Raw genomic sequence first — 16,734 nt, 5'->3', positions numbered from 1 at the left:
GCTGACTTCCTCCTGGGGCTGCTTACGGTGCTGCTGTCAGTGCTGTATGTCACGGTGCTGCTGTCAGCGCTGTATGTCACGGTGCTGCTGTCAGCGCTGTATGTCACGGTGCTGCTGTCAGCGCTGTATGTCACGGTGCTGCTGTCAGCGCTGTATGTCACGGTGCTGCTGTCAGCGCTGTATGTCACGGTGCTGCTGTCAGCGCTGTATGTCACGGTGCTGCTGTCAGCGCTGTATGTCACGGTGCTGCTGTCAGCGCTGTATGTCACGGTGCTGCTGTCAGCGCTGTATGTCACGGTGCTGCTGTCAGCGCTGTATGTCACGGTGCTGCTGTCAGCGCTGTATGTCACGGTGCTGCTGTCAGCGCTGTATGTCACGGTGCTGCTGTCAGTGCTCTGTATTACGGTGCTGCTGTCAGATGCCTCTATCACGGTGCATGTGTCATTCCGGTATGTCACGCTGCTGGTGATCATCTCCTGCACCCTCTTCTTTGCCTACCCTGGTCCCTGACCTTCCCTCTCCTCCATTGCCTTCATTAGCTCCATAGTCCTGAATTGTTAGAACAATTTCCCAAATAAAATAAAAATGCTTGTAGTTATCGATCCCAAATTCACCTCATACATGTATTATGTCATTGTCCAGATGGTGGGACTACGTTTTACCCCCTAATAATTACCACGTGGCCGCAAATTCGACATGAAGGTTTGCAAAGTTCGCCTCCCATTGAAGTCAATGGGGCCCGCGGCGAACGTTCGGTTTCGCGAACGTTTGGGTCCGTTCGCATTTCGCGTTCGCGAAACGTCCCGTCGGAAGTTCGTCCATCACTAATGGTTACATTTGTGTATTTTGGTGAATTTTACGATGGTAGAATCTGTACTTCTTCTTGTTTTATATGTCAATTTTTTGTAACTATGTCTATGTTATATCATGGAAAAAAAAGAAAAAAGAGAGAAAAAAGTGAAAAGATCCTTTTCAATAAAGAGTAATTAAATTAAAAAAAAGAAGATTTCTCTTCACTTCCTGTCACATAGACATGAATGAGAGTAATTCTCTCCAAAGTGAGGGAAATCGTGTCGTGGACAGATGTCATCTGAATAAGTCTCCCCATTGGAAGACTTCCCTTCTATTCCTGTTTTGTAATGACAACTCAAAATTTCCCATTACTTTTAGTCCTAGTGAAAATTGTCACCAGGACAAATAGAATTTGTGAATCTTCTTAGCTGGGACACAAATATCCAAAACTTAAAAAAAAAGTTTTGATTTTAGGTACCCTTTAAAAAGCCCCATTAAAGAGCAGAGGGTTTGGGGTGCACAGTGGTGTGGAGAAGTTGGGTGCAATGAAGAACAATGTTATTGTGTAACCAGGATTGCATGCACTTATCAAAGAGAAACTGACAAAGTAAGGCTAGAGTTGGAATAATAGTTATCTATTGGTGGTCAACTTGGGGAATGTAGAGGACCTCAAGTGTGGCTCCCAACATCCAAAGGGCCACAGTACAATTTGTACCTAAACTAAAGAAAGCAGATAAAGAAACAGATACACATGTTGAATTTTGTACAGATAAGAGCATTCCATGTGTTGGAACAGAAAGCATTGGCTTATCACTATGATCTTTTAGTTTGCTCTCTTGTAAACAATGTGTTTACTTATTTTGCTTTAATCTATTTAGGTTACTTTGTGTTATAAACAAGGAAGCTCAGACTTCTGCAGTGCATTAATGTGCTTTTACTAAACAGATTGTACAGCATTTTTACTTAGCACAAGCTATGTTGTACACCACAGAAAACGGGTCTGCTTCAATTGAGCTTTAGATCAAATCCAGGTCAAGCCCCCAAAATGTTTGCTTGTTGTTTATTAAGGTCATGTTGCAATAAAACCAAGGAAGCTTAGACCTCTGTTATGTTTTAATACTTTTAATAAACAGAAATGCCACACATAACTGCAGGATACACAATTCATAGCATGCAATGTATAACAAAATCTGCCTACAATATGCAAAAGCTGACTATATTCCTATCAAATAAGCATGCACAATATGTATGCAATAAATATACTAAACAGCTACTCAACTTTGCGATGGAATCTTCATCATCATTCTTTGCTCAGAGTCCAACAGCTTTCCCAAAAGTCCTCCAACTTCCAGCACACATGTTGCTCCTTTGTGTTCTCAAAATAACTCTGTCCTTTGTCTGGCCACATGCCTGTTCAAAGTTCACCCCCTCGCCCTTATTTCCTCTACATCATATCCTGTAAAGAGCCTACTGTGCTTTGCTCATGCACCAGTCCAACTGGTTAATTTGCCTATCAATAGGGGAAGCCTTAGCTTCTTAAAACAGCACATGGTCTTAAAATCTAACAAATAAACATGCTATAAAATCAAAAAAAAATATCCATAGCAACAAATCAGTACAAAACAGTAGAACAAGAAAAAAACAAAATCAGTAAAATTGGGAAATTCTCGAAAGATGGGAAAGGCTGAATTTTTTGAAAATATTTTAATAAGGATAATGTCAATGAGACTTCAGGGAAACCATATTTTCTGTTAACTTTGTTTAACTCAGGAAAAGGCTAAAGCAAGTACAATACATCTGTTATATATATTTTGATCCATATGCCTTATTTATTTCAGATTTTTTTATGCTCACATGTATATGTGGAGCCCAGTATTGATAGATTGCAGAAAACTGAGGAAGAATTGCACCATTAAGACTTTTCTAGAGATGCTGAATATTTTCTTTATTAGTCAAGTAATGTTACTGTCATCCATTGACTTCACAATAAGAAGCTCTTCCTCAAATTCCCTCTTCTCAAGTCCCATTTTAGGTCACATTGTCCGAATATTGCTAACATCAAATTGCAATGGCTTAGTCAATAAAACCATAAAGGCTGTCTTTTTAGCTAAAAAAAGAAAACACACCCTGAGCTCTTATATCATATAAATGTATTATGAGGGATCCAACTCCTCCAGGCTGGCATCAGAGTTTAAAATATCTTTAAGAGGGGAATTTGTGCAATACTTTGTTTCAGGGTCCAGGGACAGGCTGAGGAAGGAAAGGCACCAGCCTTGTGCACCATGCTTTGTGAGGTGCATCCTCTGCATCTCCCATCCTTCTATTGCACTATGCAGGATTGAGCTGTCAATCTGTCAAAACTTCATTGTTTATATTCTACGAAAATATTGGGTAAAATATTGTGTGCACCAAAAAGAACCTTCTGGTTATTTTTACTTATTTTTTACAAAATATATGCGTTTCAATATGCATGTGACATAAAAAAATTGAACTGCTACTATTTGTTCCTCCAGGGTCTCTGGTTTTAAAAAAATGTTGAATAATCTTTAGGCTTAAAATAATTTAACATGTGTGCATAAAGATGCAAAAAACAGCCCTGGCAGTGAAAAGGTTAAAATATATGTTTATTATTATTTTTAGTTTTGGAATGAATGTGGAAGACTTAGCTCTCTTGTCAGGTTGGAGCCCTTGTCTGTTTTTACTGCTGTCTGGGGCTCATTTCCTGTCCTGCTGACAATGTTTTGCCAGACGGAAGTGAGAGAAAATCTCTAACAGAGACAGAAATTAGAAGAATTTTTTTCCTGGGGACAGCAGTAACTAATGAAGAGTTCAGAGGTCAGTAGTATATAATGCAGAGTGCAGGGGTTAGCAGTAAATAATGCAGACTGCAGGGGTCAGGAGTTAGTAACTCAGGGTTAAGAGTCCAGTATAGTAAATAATGCAGCATTCAGAAGTCAGTAGCAAGTAATGCAGTGTACAGAGGCCAGCCATAGGCAATGCAGAGTGCAGGGATCAGGAGTAAGTAATGCAGAGTTCAGAGGTTAATAGTATGAAATGCAGAGTACAGAGGTCAGTAGTATGAAATGCAGAGTACAGGGGTCAATAGCAAGTAATACAGAATTCAGAGCTCAGTAGTATGTAAAGCAAAGTGAAGGAGCCAAGACTATGTAACACAGAGTTCAGAGGTCAACAGTAGGCAACGCAGAGTACAGGGTCAGGAGTAAATAATACAGAATGCAGAGGTCATTATTATGTAATACAGAATGAAGGGTTAGAAGTACAGTATGTAACATGGAAGGAAAAAGGAGAAGAGTACGACAGAAAACAAGATGGATAGATAGCATCAGTGGCAGCCCACCCATTAGTGGTGCGTGGCGTCCCTCCATCTATGCGTCCGGCCCTCTGATCTACATACAGGACTGGACTATGGATTCCAATGGTGGGGGGGAGGGGTTGAAGCACGTGATTAGAGCCAGAGGCTCTAATAAGCTTTAAAAAAGGGTGGACATGGGTCCCACCCAGTTGTGCGACAATAGCAAATGAATATTCACTATTTTGACACTAAATCTCCTCCCTGCCAATCAGGAAGTGAGTCGTGAGACCCATTTCCTGATTGGCCAAAGTGTCAGGCGATCCTATTGGACACCTAACTCCTGGGAAGAGGAGACGCACGGCGGAAACCACCGACCCAGATGGGGTCTGCCTTGTTGGAGGAGAGGACACTGGAGCCGCTGCCCGCAACCCGCCACCTAGATGAGGTAAGTGCCAGACACAGACAGCGAGCAGGGAGATTGGGTAGTTTCGCCGCCGCCACCCCCACCCCCCACCAAAACAAAACCCAGAGTCAGACACGACTAAACGATTGAACAGCAACAACAATGTAACACAGAGTTCAGATGTCAGCAGTAAGTAATGCAGAGTTCTGGGGTCAATAGTAAATAACATACAGGGGTCAGTAGTAAGAAATGTGATCTACCTTTTGCATGACAATTAACCAGTAGATCACGATGGGCCAGTTGCCTACCCCTACCCCCCCCCATTTGCTAACAAGTTGGGATGCATGTTGCAAGTCAATAAAAAATAACCTATAGAAAAAAAAATTTGCAAGTAAGTATTTAAAATACTTGTTTTTTTTTTTTGCTTTTACCTGCAATATTTTAAGTTGATGACAGGGTATCTTTAAAAATTCACTGTGTTGTCATTTTCTAGATCTATAGGTTTACCGCTATTATAGACACACACATTTATCATTATTATAGGCAATCAACTTTAAAAAAAAAAAAAAAAAAACAACTGGGGTTATTTCATTTATTATGCACTAAATTTCATTGGAAATATAATAATCTGAATGTTCTGGATGTGATAAAGTTTAACTACCGGTAATAGAAATAGAATGTGTTTATAATTTCTCTGTTAGCATCTAATTTGTTTTTTTAGGCTGGACAGGATCGATGGGGTACTGATGAATCAGAGTTCAATGTTATCTTGGCAACAAGGAACTACATGCAGCTTAGAGCCACATTTAAAGCATATGAGATTGTAAGTATTGAGTAAGCGTAGGTAAACCACCTGTCCACCCATGGTATGTTGTAACAAAAAGGCATGTTTTTTTTATTATTTTGAGTAAGATAGTTTGAAATGCAAAGGGACACCACGTATTAAATTTAAAATGCATCCATGGGCAGGGTAATTTTACTATCTTTAGATATGTTAAATCCTTACCTCTGCTGTAAAGTAATTTTCTGCAGGTTTTCACCCAAGAAATGTAAAAGAGTTTCTTTAGGTTGTCCAGAATAGTAGACATGTGTACTGCCAAAAAATGTGTTAGTTTTCGTTCCATTCGTTTTTTTTTTTTTTTTTCGTTTTTTGGGTCATTCATCATGATCGCAATTAGTAAATTGGTACAGTTGTAAATTCGTACATTTGTACATTCACACATTCGTACATTCTTATATTCGTGAATTCGTAAATTCATAAATTTGTAAATTCCTACATTCGTAAATTAGAAAATTTGTATATTCGTAAATTCGTGCTTTCGTACATTCGGAAATTAGAAAATTTGGAAATCTGGAAATTCGAAATTCAAAAATGCAAAAACCCAAAAATTTTAAAATCTGAAATAGTAACTATTAAATTGTAGGTATTGTAATTTCCTTTCAAATTTGGCTGTTAGTGAGCTTAATGAATGCGAATTTATCCAAAATAACAAATGCTGCATCTAAACAAATTGAACGGAACAAATTAATAATAAATAATAATAATAAAAAGTTCTTATTATTATTATTGTTATTCATTATTATTAACTCCTTAAATTCCATTCGTTTGGATATGGCATTCATTATTTTGGATAATTTGTAACTTCGAATAAATTTGTATTTCTAATGCCGTGTACACATGATCGGACTATCCAGCAGACTTGGTCCGGCGGACCAGAGTCCGTCGGACAATCCGCCCGTGTGTGGGCTCCGGCAGACTTTTTCTTTCCAAAAGTCCGGCGGACTCGGCGGACTCGGCAGTCTGGTGGACAATCCGCCCCCCCTCCTGAGGGCACGCAGCCTGGTATGGCTCAGGAGGGGGGGGGGGCGCTCGCTTGTGCCCACACCCACACTGTGTGTTCGGATAAGGGTCTGCTATGGACTTTGGGGGGGACCGTTTTTTGCATAGGGGCTCCCCTTTAAATCCATACCAGGCGACGGGGCTAGCGAGGTGTCAATCTCGCCGATGGAGGCGGCGACATTCACTTCCTTCGCTAGTCCTGGCTACCTGGAGCCACGTTCAAAATTAATGAACTTTTCACCATGTGTGGGCAAGTCCGTTCATTTCAAAAGTCCTGCGGACTCCCGCCAGAAAAGTCCGGTCGTGTGTGGGCAGGTCCGCTCGTTTGTAAAATCCAGCGGATCTCAGCTGCAAACTTTGGCGGTTTGTCCGCCGGATTAAGTAAGCCGGCTAGTCCGATCGTGTGTACGCGGCATTATGTTCACTAACAGCCAAATTTGAAAGGAAATTCAAATACCTATAATTTAATAGTTAGTAATAGTTAAGTTATTAGTAGCTAATTATTATTTCAGCTTTCCAAATTTCCAAATTTACTAATTTACAAATGTACGAATGTACGAATGTGCAAATGTATGAATTTACGAATGTACGAATTTACAAATTTTTGTACATTCGAATTTACTAATATTCGGAAAAATTTGTTAAACGGGTTTTTGTTAATTCGGATATTTCCGAATTAACGAATTTGTTAAAAAATTAATTTGAAACTAAACGAATTGCACATGTCTACAGAATAGTACAGTTTCTGCTTTACTTCATCCCACTCTAGACAAGTGCTGTAAGTCTCATAGACAACCCCGCTGGTGTCATGTCTCCACCCGCCATCCATTTGGCATTTCACAGAACACAACACTCATGTCTAGAGAAGGCCAGAAGTACAAGTGGAAATCTGCATGGGACATTAGGAGAGCCGTTTCAAATAGTGACAACGTCACTTTAAATAACTTTGTGGTCCCTTTTGTTTTCTAGCTGCATGGCAAAAACATTGAAGAAGTGATCAAAAGTGAAACATCTGGAAATGTGAAATCAGCTTATCTGACAATAGGTAAGTTCTGTTGACAAAATTTCATAAAATTTTTCTTATATTTGTTAAATCAGTCTAGAGAGAGTAGAAATGGCGAGACATACCATGCTCTTTGGGAAACTTAGACAAATAACCTCTGGAAAGCAGAACAGGCTTCTAGCTATGTGCATTTTATACATGGTAGATCTATTAGGAAATGTCCCACTTGCCTCAAGGTGACCATGCATGAAATTAATTTCAGCCAGGTCCTAAAGAACTAAATCAAATTTAGTCTATTAATGACCCTCTCCACACCCATCCATTTGGCATATTTTAATTGAAAAAAATTAGGGTTGCACCGATACTAGTATCGGTGCCAATACCTAGCATTTGCACGTGTACTTGTACACGTGCCAATGCTCTGACACTTGACCCGATACCTGCATCCTCAGCATAGCAGGGAAGCCTGGGCAGCCTCACAAATGATTGGTACGGGCAGTTACAAGCACCAATCTCCCTGTATACCTTTTAATAAAGCAGCTGACAGTCGCTTCTCCTCCTCTCCCTCCCGCGGCTTATTGAAAGGTATACAGGGAGATCGGTGTTTGTAACTGCCTGCACAAATCATCCCAATTGTCCCCTGTGTCCTCCTGGGGCTCCCGAGTCCTCCTTCTGGTCCTCCACCGGCTCCCTGGGTCTGCTCTGGTCCCCCTCTGTGCTCCTCCGGTCTCCCCCTGTGTCCCCCTGCGGCTCCCCAGGTCCTCTGCCAGCTTCCTGGGTCTGCTCTGGTCCCCCTCTGTGCTCCTCCGGTAGCCCCTGTGTCCTTCTATGGCTCACCAGGTCCTCCGCCGGCTTCCTGGATCTGCTCTGGTCCCCCTCTGTGTTCCTCCATTCATTTTCATTGAGGCTGAGAGAAATGGACTGGGGAATCTGTGTCCTCAGTCCCTTTCCCTGTCTCAAAGGGGAGATGTCGGGGTGATATCTCACCAAAGCTCCCCAACAGTGCTGATAAAAAATAAATAAAGAATTGTAATAAAAAAACATTTAAAAGGTTAAATTATAAAAAAAAAATAATAGTAAATTGTAAAAAATTATAAACTAAAAAAAATTGTAAAAAATAAAGTAAAAATAAAAAACGAATGCCTCATCAGTGCTGCATATTAGTGCCACTGTCACTTGACATTAAAAAAAAAGTATCAGTAATCGGTATCGCCGAGTACTTGAAAAAAGTTTCGGTACTTGTACTCGGTCTTAAAAAAGTGGTATCGGTGCAACCCTAAAAAAAATGAAGGTGCTGGGCAGAAAATTGTTGGCCGAACACCACCTGTATACATTCAGATGCAATTGCTATCTGTGTATTTTGACAGTCTGTGGTGCTGGCTGTCATAATACAATAGCCGCAGTGGGAGATTCGTCCATCCACACTATTTAACATGAATAGAGGAATCTTTTTTTTTTTTTTCAGCCCGCATATACACATACACTATAACACCAAAAGTATTGAGACACCTGCCTTTACACGCAAATTAACTTTATTTGCATCCCAGTCTTAGTCTGTAGGGTTCAATATTGAGTTGTCCCACCCATTACAGCTATAACAGCTTCAACTCTTCTGAGAAGGCTGTTCACAAGGTTTAGAAGTGTGTCTATGGGAATGTTTGATCATGCTTTCAGAAGCACATTTGTGAGGTCAGGCACTGAAGTTGGACGAGAAGGCATGGCTCGCAGTCTCCGCTCTAGTTCATCCCAAAGTTGTTCTTTTGGGTTGAGAACAGGACTGTGTACAGGCCAGTCAAGTTCCTCCTCCCAAACTCACTCATCCATGTCTTTGTGGACCTTGCTTTGTGCTCTGGTGCGCAGTCATGTTGGAACAGCAAGGGGCCATCCTCAAACCGTTCCCACAAAGTTGGGAGCATGGAATTGTCCAAAATGTCTTGGTATGCTGTTGCCTTAAGATTTCCCTTCACTGGAACTAAGGGGCCAAGCCCTACCCCAACCCCTAAAAAACAACTCCACACCATAATCCTCCTTCCACCAAATTATTTAGACCGGTGCTCAAAGCAAAAGGTCCATAAAAACATGGATGAACGAATTTTGAGTGGAGTTCTAACCTGCACCAGTTGCACAGCTGTGATGTATACAGGACGATGTCTTTTGGCACACTGACTTAGGACGGTCGGTGCTCCCTGTGACTGTGAGTGCAGCCTTGTGTTGCCATCTGTTGGTGTGTTATAAAACTAGTCTGAAAACTTTTTGATACCACCTCATATTGGCAGCCATAGTGTTACCAGTTGTGGTCTCCTACCCCATTCTAGTGTCTCTCAGCTTCTTGCCCCTATTGTCAGTCATAGTATTACCAGTTATTCCCTTCTACCCCTTTCTAGTGTTTCTTAATAACTCCAACTTCCAACCACTGCTGTTGGCCCTCACTGATTCTATCAGTACTTTTCAGCCTTCTCTCTGTGACCCAGTTCAAACGCTCAGAAGAGGGATTCCCAACACTCTTTGCCCATCAGGCCTCCTTGTACTTGGATTCATATTTCAATCAAAAAGGATATTCACTCATCATTTTTTCTGAAATCTTTCAAAGGTAGTTCGTTACTTCTATGGAAAACTAGGATCAGTTTTTTTGTTATAACCCTTATGCCCCATACACACGGTCGGACATTCCGACAACATAATCCGATCTGACTTTTTCTGTCGGAATTTCCGACCGTGTGTATGGGGCATTAGAAATAAAGATATTTAGGTTTTCATTATCAAATAACATTGTAGCATCTAGCTCAGCGTGAATCCCAGCTCTGTGATTACAGGAACCTGGGAGTATGTGCTCATTGGGTTTTAATGGAGCTTTGACTTTCCTTACCATTAATGGCTACGTTAAATTATTTTTCATTGGAGATCTACATGGGCTTCCCTTGCTTATATCCTTGTGATAATGCCAGTTGCTTGGCTGTGATGTTGCTTCTCTGACTGGAATACTTTATCAGACCCAGATCCAGAACAAATATGCAAATCAGATTTCCACTGCAAGCTTGTTCTAAGTTGACTTAGAAAGCACTGGGTCAGTATGATCCTCTTGCATTTATTCATGGAGGTCAGAAATGGCAGCAGGGATGTACCTAGAGCATTTAGCACCCGGGGCAGATCCTATATCTGGTCCACCCCAGGTGGGCAGGCGGCGTACCGCACGTAGATGTGCTGATGTCAGCGTCAAGTGACGTCACGTGTAGTGCCTCAGTGCACTGAAACCCAGAAGAATCCTCCTCCATCTGCTCTCCCGGGTGGCCAGGCCCCTTCTCCTCTGCAAAAACGGTGCTGACTGACCCGAGGATTGCCATCGGGTGGCTGGTGCCAGACAGGAACACATGTAACTGGCAGCGGCACACTTACTATGTGCTACTGCCAGTGGCGTTACTAGGGTTGGTGTCACCTGGTGCAGTAAAACATGGTGTCACCCCCCCCCCCAAAAAAAGAAGCATTCAGTTGCTGGGCGCTTGCAGAGTGGCCCCATTTACTTAAATGGGTCACGATTGGCAGGCGGTAGCAACCACCAAAAGCAAAAGGGGGTTTAAATCTTACTGCGGCATGTGTACACCTTTGGCTGCTGCCTCAGGGGGTAGGGATTGGGGGTGTTAAAACTGAGACTCAACCACAGCGTTTTAAGCTCGCCCAGTTTTATGTGTGAACAAGCTCTAAGGGTGCCACTGCCGAATGGAACTGAGGGCTCATTCACAAGTGCAGCAGGCACTGCTGCTCCTCTGAAAAGTGATCTGACTGTGTTTGACAGGTGGTGAGGAGGAGATATGTTGCTTCCTCACCACTTGATTTAAACCCATGATTGCCGTGCAATGAATGCGATTGCGACATGGTAGTACAGCAGTTAAAATCAGGTGCGGCGACACTGTGTCTGGTGATCTTTGACTTCCCCCGTCTTGTTCAAGTAGATTTCCATCTCTTTGAGTTTGTCTACACTAGCCCTAACCTTTCCCCGCTCTAGAAAAAAAAGAAAAAATTTTGGTTGGAGTTTGGCTTTAGCACTGGAACAGAACATACACCAAGCATTAGCGGGCTTGGGTACAAGGTGCAGTGACATGTGAGTCATACATCGATATTACACTTCTCAGGAATTCCTGCCCTCTGCCTGACCGAGAGCTTTCTCTGGAAATTCCCAGAGGATTTCCACTCATGTAAATAAATATAATTATCCAGTTATGAGAGAATAAAAATAATTCATACTCATGATGACATGCTTTGGGCTGCAGCAACCACAGCATCAAAGAGCGTAACGGTGCAAGTAGCAGCCCGCATGGCTGCTGTGTGCCCGGGGGTGGAAGGGGGACATATTAGGAGGTTCTTGATGCAAACTAAGTAAAGTAAATCTATGCATGTGGAGATAACAGAAATCCTGTATTGTATCCACTTGACCTCTGAAGATTTACCCCCCTCCCACCCTTCATGACCAGGGCATTTTTTGCATTACGGCACTGCATTACTTTAACTGACAATTGCGCGGTCCTGCAGCGGTGTACACAAATAAAATGTAAATCCCTTTTCCCCACAAATAGAGCTTTCTTTTGATGGTATTTGATCACCACTGTTTTATTTTATTTTTATTTTTTGCACTATAAATAGTGCACCTCCCCCCCATCAATGCGTCTGGCCCCCTAATCTACATGTGGGGTGACGGACACATGGATTTCCATGTTTTTTTTAAGCACATGATTAGAGCCTGGGGCTCTAATTGCCTTAAAAAAGGGTGGGCTCAGGGTGCAGAGCACTGCGCCCCGAGCCCACCCACTTGTGTGACAATAGCGAATAAATGTTCACTTTTGTCTTCCTCATTCTCCTCCCGGCCAATCGTGAAACCCTTATTGGCCAGGGAGTCTTAGGACCTCGTAATGCAGTCTTAGGACTCCCTGGCCAATCTTGTCACTTCCTGTTCCTGTTCGGCCGGAAAGAGAATGTCTCTCTGTGCTCGCTGGGAGAATCGGTCTGAGTGGCCCTGACTCTTCCTTACTCATGCCTCCATAAGGTAAGGTATCTCTGATTGGCACATTCACATTCCTGAAGGGGGGGTGGGGAATTGCCACCGTCCGTCTCCCGTGGGGGGTGGGGGGATGATCACTGCCATCCGCCTCCTGCAGGGGGGGTGGTTTAAGTTTGTCGCCTCCCCAAATTTTTTTTCTCAAATTTGAGGAAATAAAAAACAATATTTTTTACTTTCTGCCACAAAACACATAAAACATATCCAATAAAAAATAAATAAAAAAATTAAATGTCTTCATAAATTTAGGCCAATATGTATTCTGCTACATATTTTTGGTAAAAAAAAAAAAAAAGAAGCTCAATAAGCATATATTGATTGGTTTTTGCAAATGTTATAGCATCTACAAACTATGGTATATATGCTGGAATTTTTATTTATATATTTTTTTTCATAATGTGTATAAATTGTAAGCAACGCTAATAAATAATGAAAAATATAAATTCATAAACCTAAATCCATTAACATACTTAAAGTGCAAACGTGCAAAAGTGATTGTGCAAAAAAAAAAAAAACAGCCTGTAAATAAAAGAAGCCCATCTAACATTTCGTTTTTAATAAAAAAGTAGTAAAATATACCTTCACATGACATGTATTCATTCAGATAGGAACTCCGGCAAGCTGTTGACTCATGTAAAGCCGCAAGCGGTGGCAAACCGTGCATGATTTTGTCACCTACAAGCCACCTCCAACGCGTTTCATCATCAGTGATGTCTTTGGGGGATGTGCTGAACTATATTTTTTATACTAGTAATAGCAGCGATCAGAGACTTATAGTGGGACTGCGATATTGCGGCGGACAATCGGACACTAACTGACACTTTTAACAGGGAGGAACATAGAATCCATCCCTTCCCCCGGTCAGAACAGAACTCTGCCTTGTTTTTGAGTTTCTGTCGGGTGATCGCCAGGTCCCGGGGGACATTGAGTGCCCAACACCCCCAGATCAGCATCTACTGCTACCCTGAAGCACTAAAACTGCTATAGGATGGTCAGCAAGTGGTTAACAATTGCAGAGGTTGCTGTTAACACTGATCCTATACCCAGTGTAACATTTCCCAATAATTGTAGCTGACGTCATACATACAGGATGAGACTTGAGAATTCTTATTGCTAGTCCCCCTTGTAGACTGTACAGTAGGGAGAATCTGTAAAACTGTCTTCACAGTGTGATTTATTATGCTCATAGATAGCTCAGTCATCCCAGCCAGCACTTAAACTAACCCTGTATGTCTAATATAATATTTCCCATGCTGTAAAATCCCAGGGCGTCTTCTCAGCTAAGAACTGACAAGACAGCTGGTTTTAGTTCTGCAAAAAATCCACACTTTAAAGGCATTTGTATCAGTCCCCTTTCACAAGGGTGGCCTGATCAGGTCCACCTTTCAGTTTTACACCATGGTGGTCCTTGATTTGAATCCTGGTCGGGAGACTATCTGCTTGCATGGGTTTCCTTTAGACAAGTGCAGTTTGTGTCATTCTGAATTAAAATACGGACATTTTTTTTTTTATTTGGAAATTCGGATGTATCAGAATTTCCAGATTACAATAGTAACGAATTTAAATATATCCAAAATAACGAATCAAAATTTCGGACAAAATTTTTTGTTTTTGAATTGAATTCGAATAGTTTTTGAATCAAATTTGAATACTTTCAAATCAGATTTGAATTTCCAAACAGAATAAAATAGAATAGAAAGTAAATGAATAGAATGTTTAGGTGTAGTGTTTACCACTACACCTAATTGGATTACAGTTCCTACAGCTTCTACGTACCGGTGAAGAACATCAGTTCTGGAATGTGGACTTTATTGCCATTCCTGATAAAAGGACCCCTCCTTATATTATCATTTTTAAAACTTCTCCCCCTCCTTATGATAGCAGTATAGGCCGGCCAGATTCCATTTCTCTCATGCCGCGTGCACACGATCGGAATTCTGGCCAGAAAAAGACAGATGAGAGCTTTGCATTGGAAAATGCGACCGTGTGTAGGCGCCATCAGAATTTAGCTGAATTCAGCCAAAAATTGAGAGCATGTTCTCAATTTTCCCGATGTAAAAACTTTCTATTGGTAATTCCGATCGTGTGTATGCAATTCCGACACGCCAAAAATCACGCATGCTCAGATTCAACTACGAGACAGAAGCTATTTGCTACTGGCTATTGAACTTCCTTTTTCTAGTCACGTCGTACGTGTTGTACGTCACCGCGTTATAAACGATCGGAATTTGATGTGACCATGTGTAGGCAAGACAGCTTGAGCCGAATTCCGTCCGATCGTGTGTACGTTAGAGTGTCAGTACAGTTGGTTAACATCCTTTTGGGAAATAACCCTATTTCTCAAGGAAGTGTTTATACAGTATTGTCTTTATTAATATCGTCTTGTGCCTTTTTGGAGGAATTCTTTTGCTGGCTTTGGTGCTGTTGCCAAAACTCAGCAGATCTATAACCTCCCCATCCCTTTTTGTAAAAAGTTTCTACTTTATTGGTTCCAGTAAAATATTCTTAGAACCTAGATACGCAAAGTGTCTGATTTATTACTACATGGTTAGTAAGGCTGAATAAAGACACAAGTCCATCCAGTTCAACTTGAGTGAGTATGGGTGCATGTCTACAATTGCCCCTAACCCTGTGCATTGCACACTCATATCAGTCCCTACCCTCAATACAAGGTCCCCATTCATATACTAGGGCCAATTTTGGACAGAGGCCAATTAACCTACCAGCATGTCTTTGGAGTGTGGGAGGAAACCGGAGTACCCGGAGGAAACCCACGTAGGCACAGGGAGAACATGCAAACTCCATGCAGGTGGTGTCGTGGTTGGGATTTGAACCAGCAGACCCTTTTTACTGCTAGGTGAGAGTGTGATCCACTACACCACTGTGCCGCGACTATGCCTCTATGCCACTGTGCTGCCATACAAGGATGTCTGAACCCAGAGTGTCAGCTGGGTTGAAATGTTTACTAGGTCACGGCCATGCAGATGAGCAGGTAATTCTAAGCAGTCTTCTAGGGGGCGGTGCTACACCTGGATGAGAATGGCTGCCCTAGACAAGGCCGGCGCTACCACTAGGCAAACTAGGCTACCGCCCAGGGCACTCAGCCACTGGTGTTCCTACTCTCTTCTCTCTGCAGCAAGCAACTAAGTCTCAGCATCAGCAGGCAGCTGCTGCTCCATTCGCACATAGTGTCAGAGGCGCAGCAGAGGCAGAGGACTGTGTCCGGGTCCCAACTGAATGGAAGTAAGCAAACATTAGTTGATGGGGCACTGGTAGGCTGCATTGATGGGCGCTGGTGAGGCTGCATTTGATGGGCACTGGTGAGGCTTCATTTGATGGCCGCTGGTGAGGCAGCCGTTGATGAGCGCTGGTGAGGCTGCATTTGATGGGCGCTGGTGAGGCTGCATTTGATGGGCGCTGGCGAGGCTGCATTTGATAGGCACTGGTAGGCTGCATTGATGGGCGCTGGTAGGCTGCATTGATGGGCGCTTGTGAGGCTGCATTGATGGGCGCTTGTGAGGCTGCATTGATGGGAGCTTGTGAGGCTGCATTGATGGGCGCTTGTGACGCTGCATTGATGGGCGCTTGTGACACTGCATTGATGAGCGCTGGTGGGGCTGCATTTGATGTGCCCTGGTCGGTTGCATTTGATGGGCACTTCATTAAAAAGGTGGGGTATACATGGGCAAGGCAAAGGGGGTGGAATCAGGGGTAGAGCCAAGGGGGGTGGCGAAATGAGGTTTAGCCTAGGGTGTCAAAAATCCTTGCACCAGCCCTGGCCCTAGTGTATGTGAGATAGGGACATTGGATTGTAAACATATGACTGCTAAGTGGGAGAGTCTGCCTTCCCTCTAACCACCTGATTAACCTCAGTGCTGCAGCTCTGGCATCCCTTTACCCTTAAGACTTAATTGACACGGGCAGTAAAAGGGCAAAAACATGTTCATTTACGTTTTTACAAATAACCCCTGACCACCCACCTACAAAATAACAGCTGCTCAGGTCTTTTCACACTGCTGTGTTCGCAATACTTTGTCCTGCGTTGTGGTAAATTTAACTCGGCATGTCATGCTTGGAAGTGGTGCCACTTGCCACATGAGCAAATTGAAATCAGTGAGACCATGCCATAACCATGTGTCAATTGCAGGTGTTGCAATGCAAAATCTCCCTTGATATTGGCAAAAAACAGTAATTCAGGCGGTGGCAGTGTTGCCTGCAAACCACCACTTAATCACCTCTGAAAAGTGACGCACCACAGATTGCTTTTTAATGGGGCAGTAAACTCGCCACCTGTGTGAATGAGGCCCAAGGATACATTTGTTGCTTGCAGTGTGAA

The 16,734-nt window shown here is 42.5% G+C and overlaps 1 protein-coding gene across 1 annotated transcript in view; it reads left to right on the top strand.

Moving 5' to 3' along the window:
- Positions 1-16,734, top strand: part of ANXA13 (annexin A13) — a 74,360-nt gene that overhangs the window by 45,213 nt on the left and 12,413 nt on the right. Inside the window, exons 8-9 of the mRNA XM_077493298.1 lie at positions 5,230-5,331; positions 7,318-7,393. Coding sequence (XP_077349424.1) covers positions 5,230-5,331; positions 7,318-7,393 — 178 coding nt within the window. The remainder of the gene's footprint in view (positions 1-5,229; positions 5,332-7,317; positions 7,394-16,734) is intronic.

This window comes from Lithobates pipiens, unplaced genomic scaffold (assembly GCF_037356315.1).
Source record: "Lithobates pipiens isolate NorthernLeopardFrog02 unplaced genomic scaffold, aLitPip1_a1.2 Scaffold_19, whole genome shotgun sequence".
Classification (NCBI taxonomy): Eukaryota; Metazoa; Chordata; class Amphibia; order Anura; family Ranidae; genus Lithobates; species Lithobates pipiens.
The sequence above is the reverse complement of the archived record's forward strand: the minus strand, read 5'-3'. Positions and strand labels throughout refer to the sequence as shown.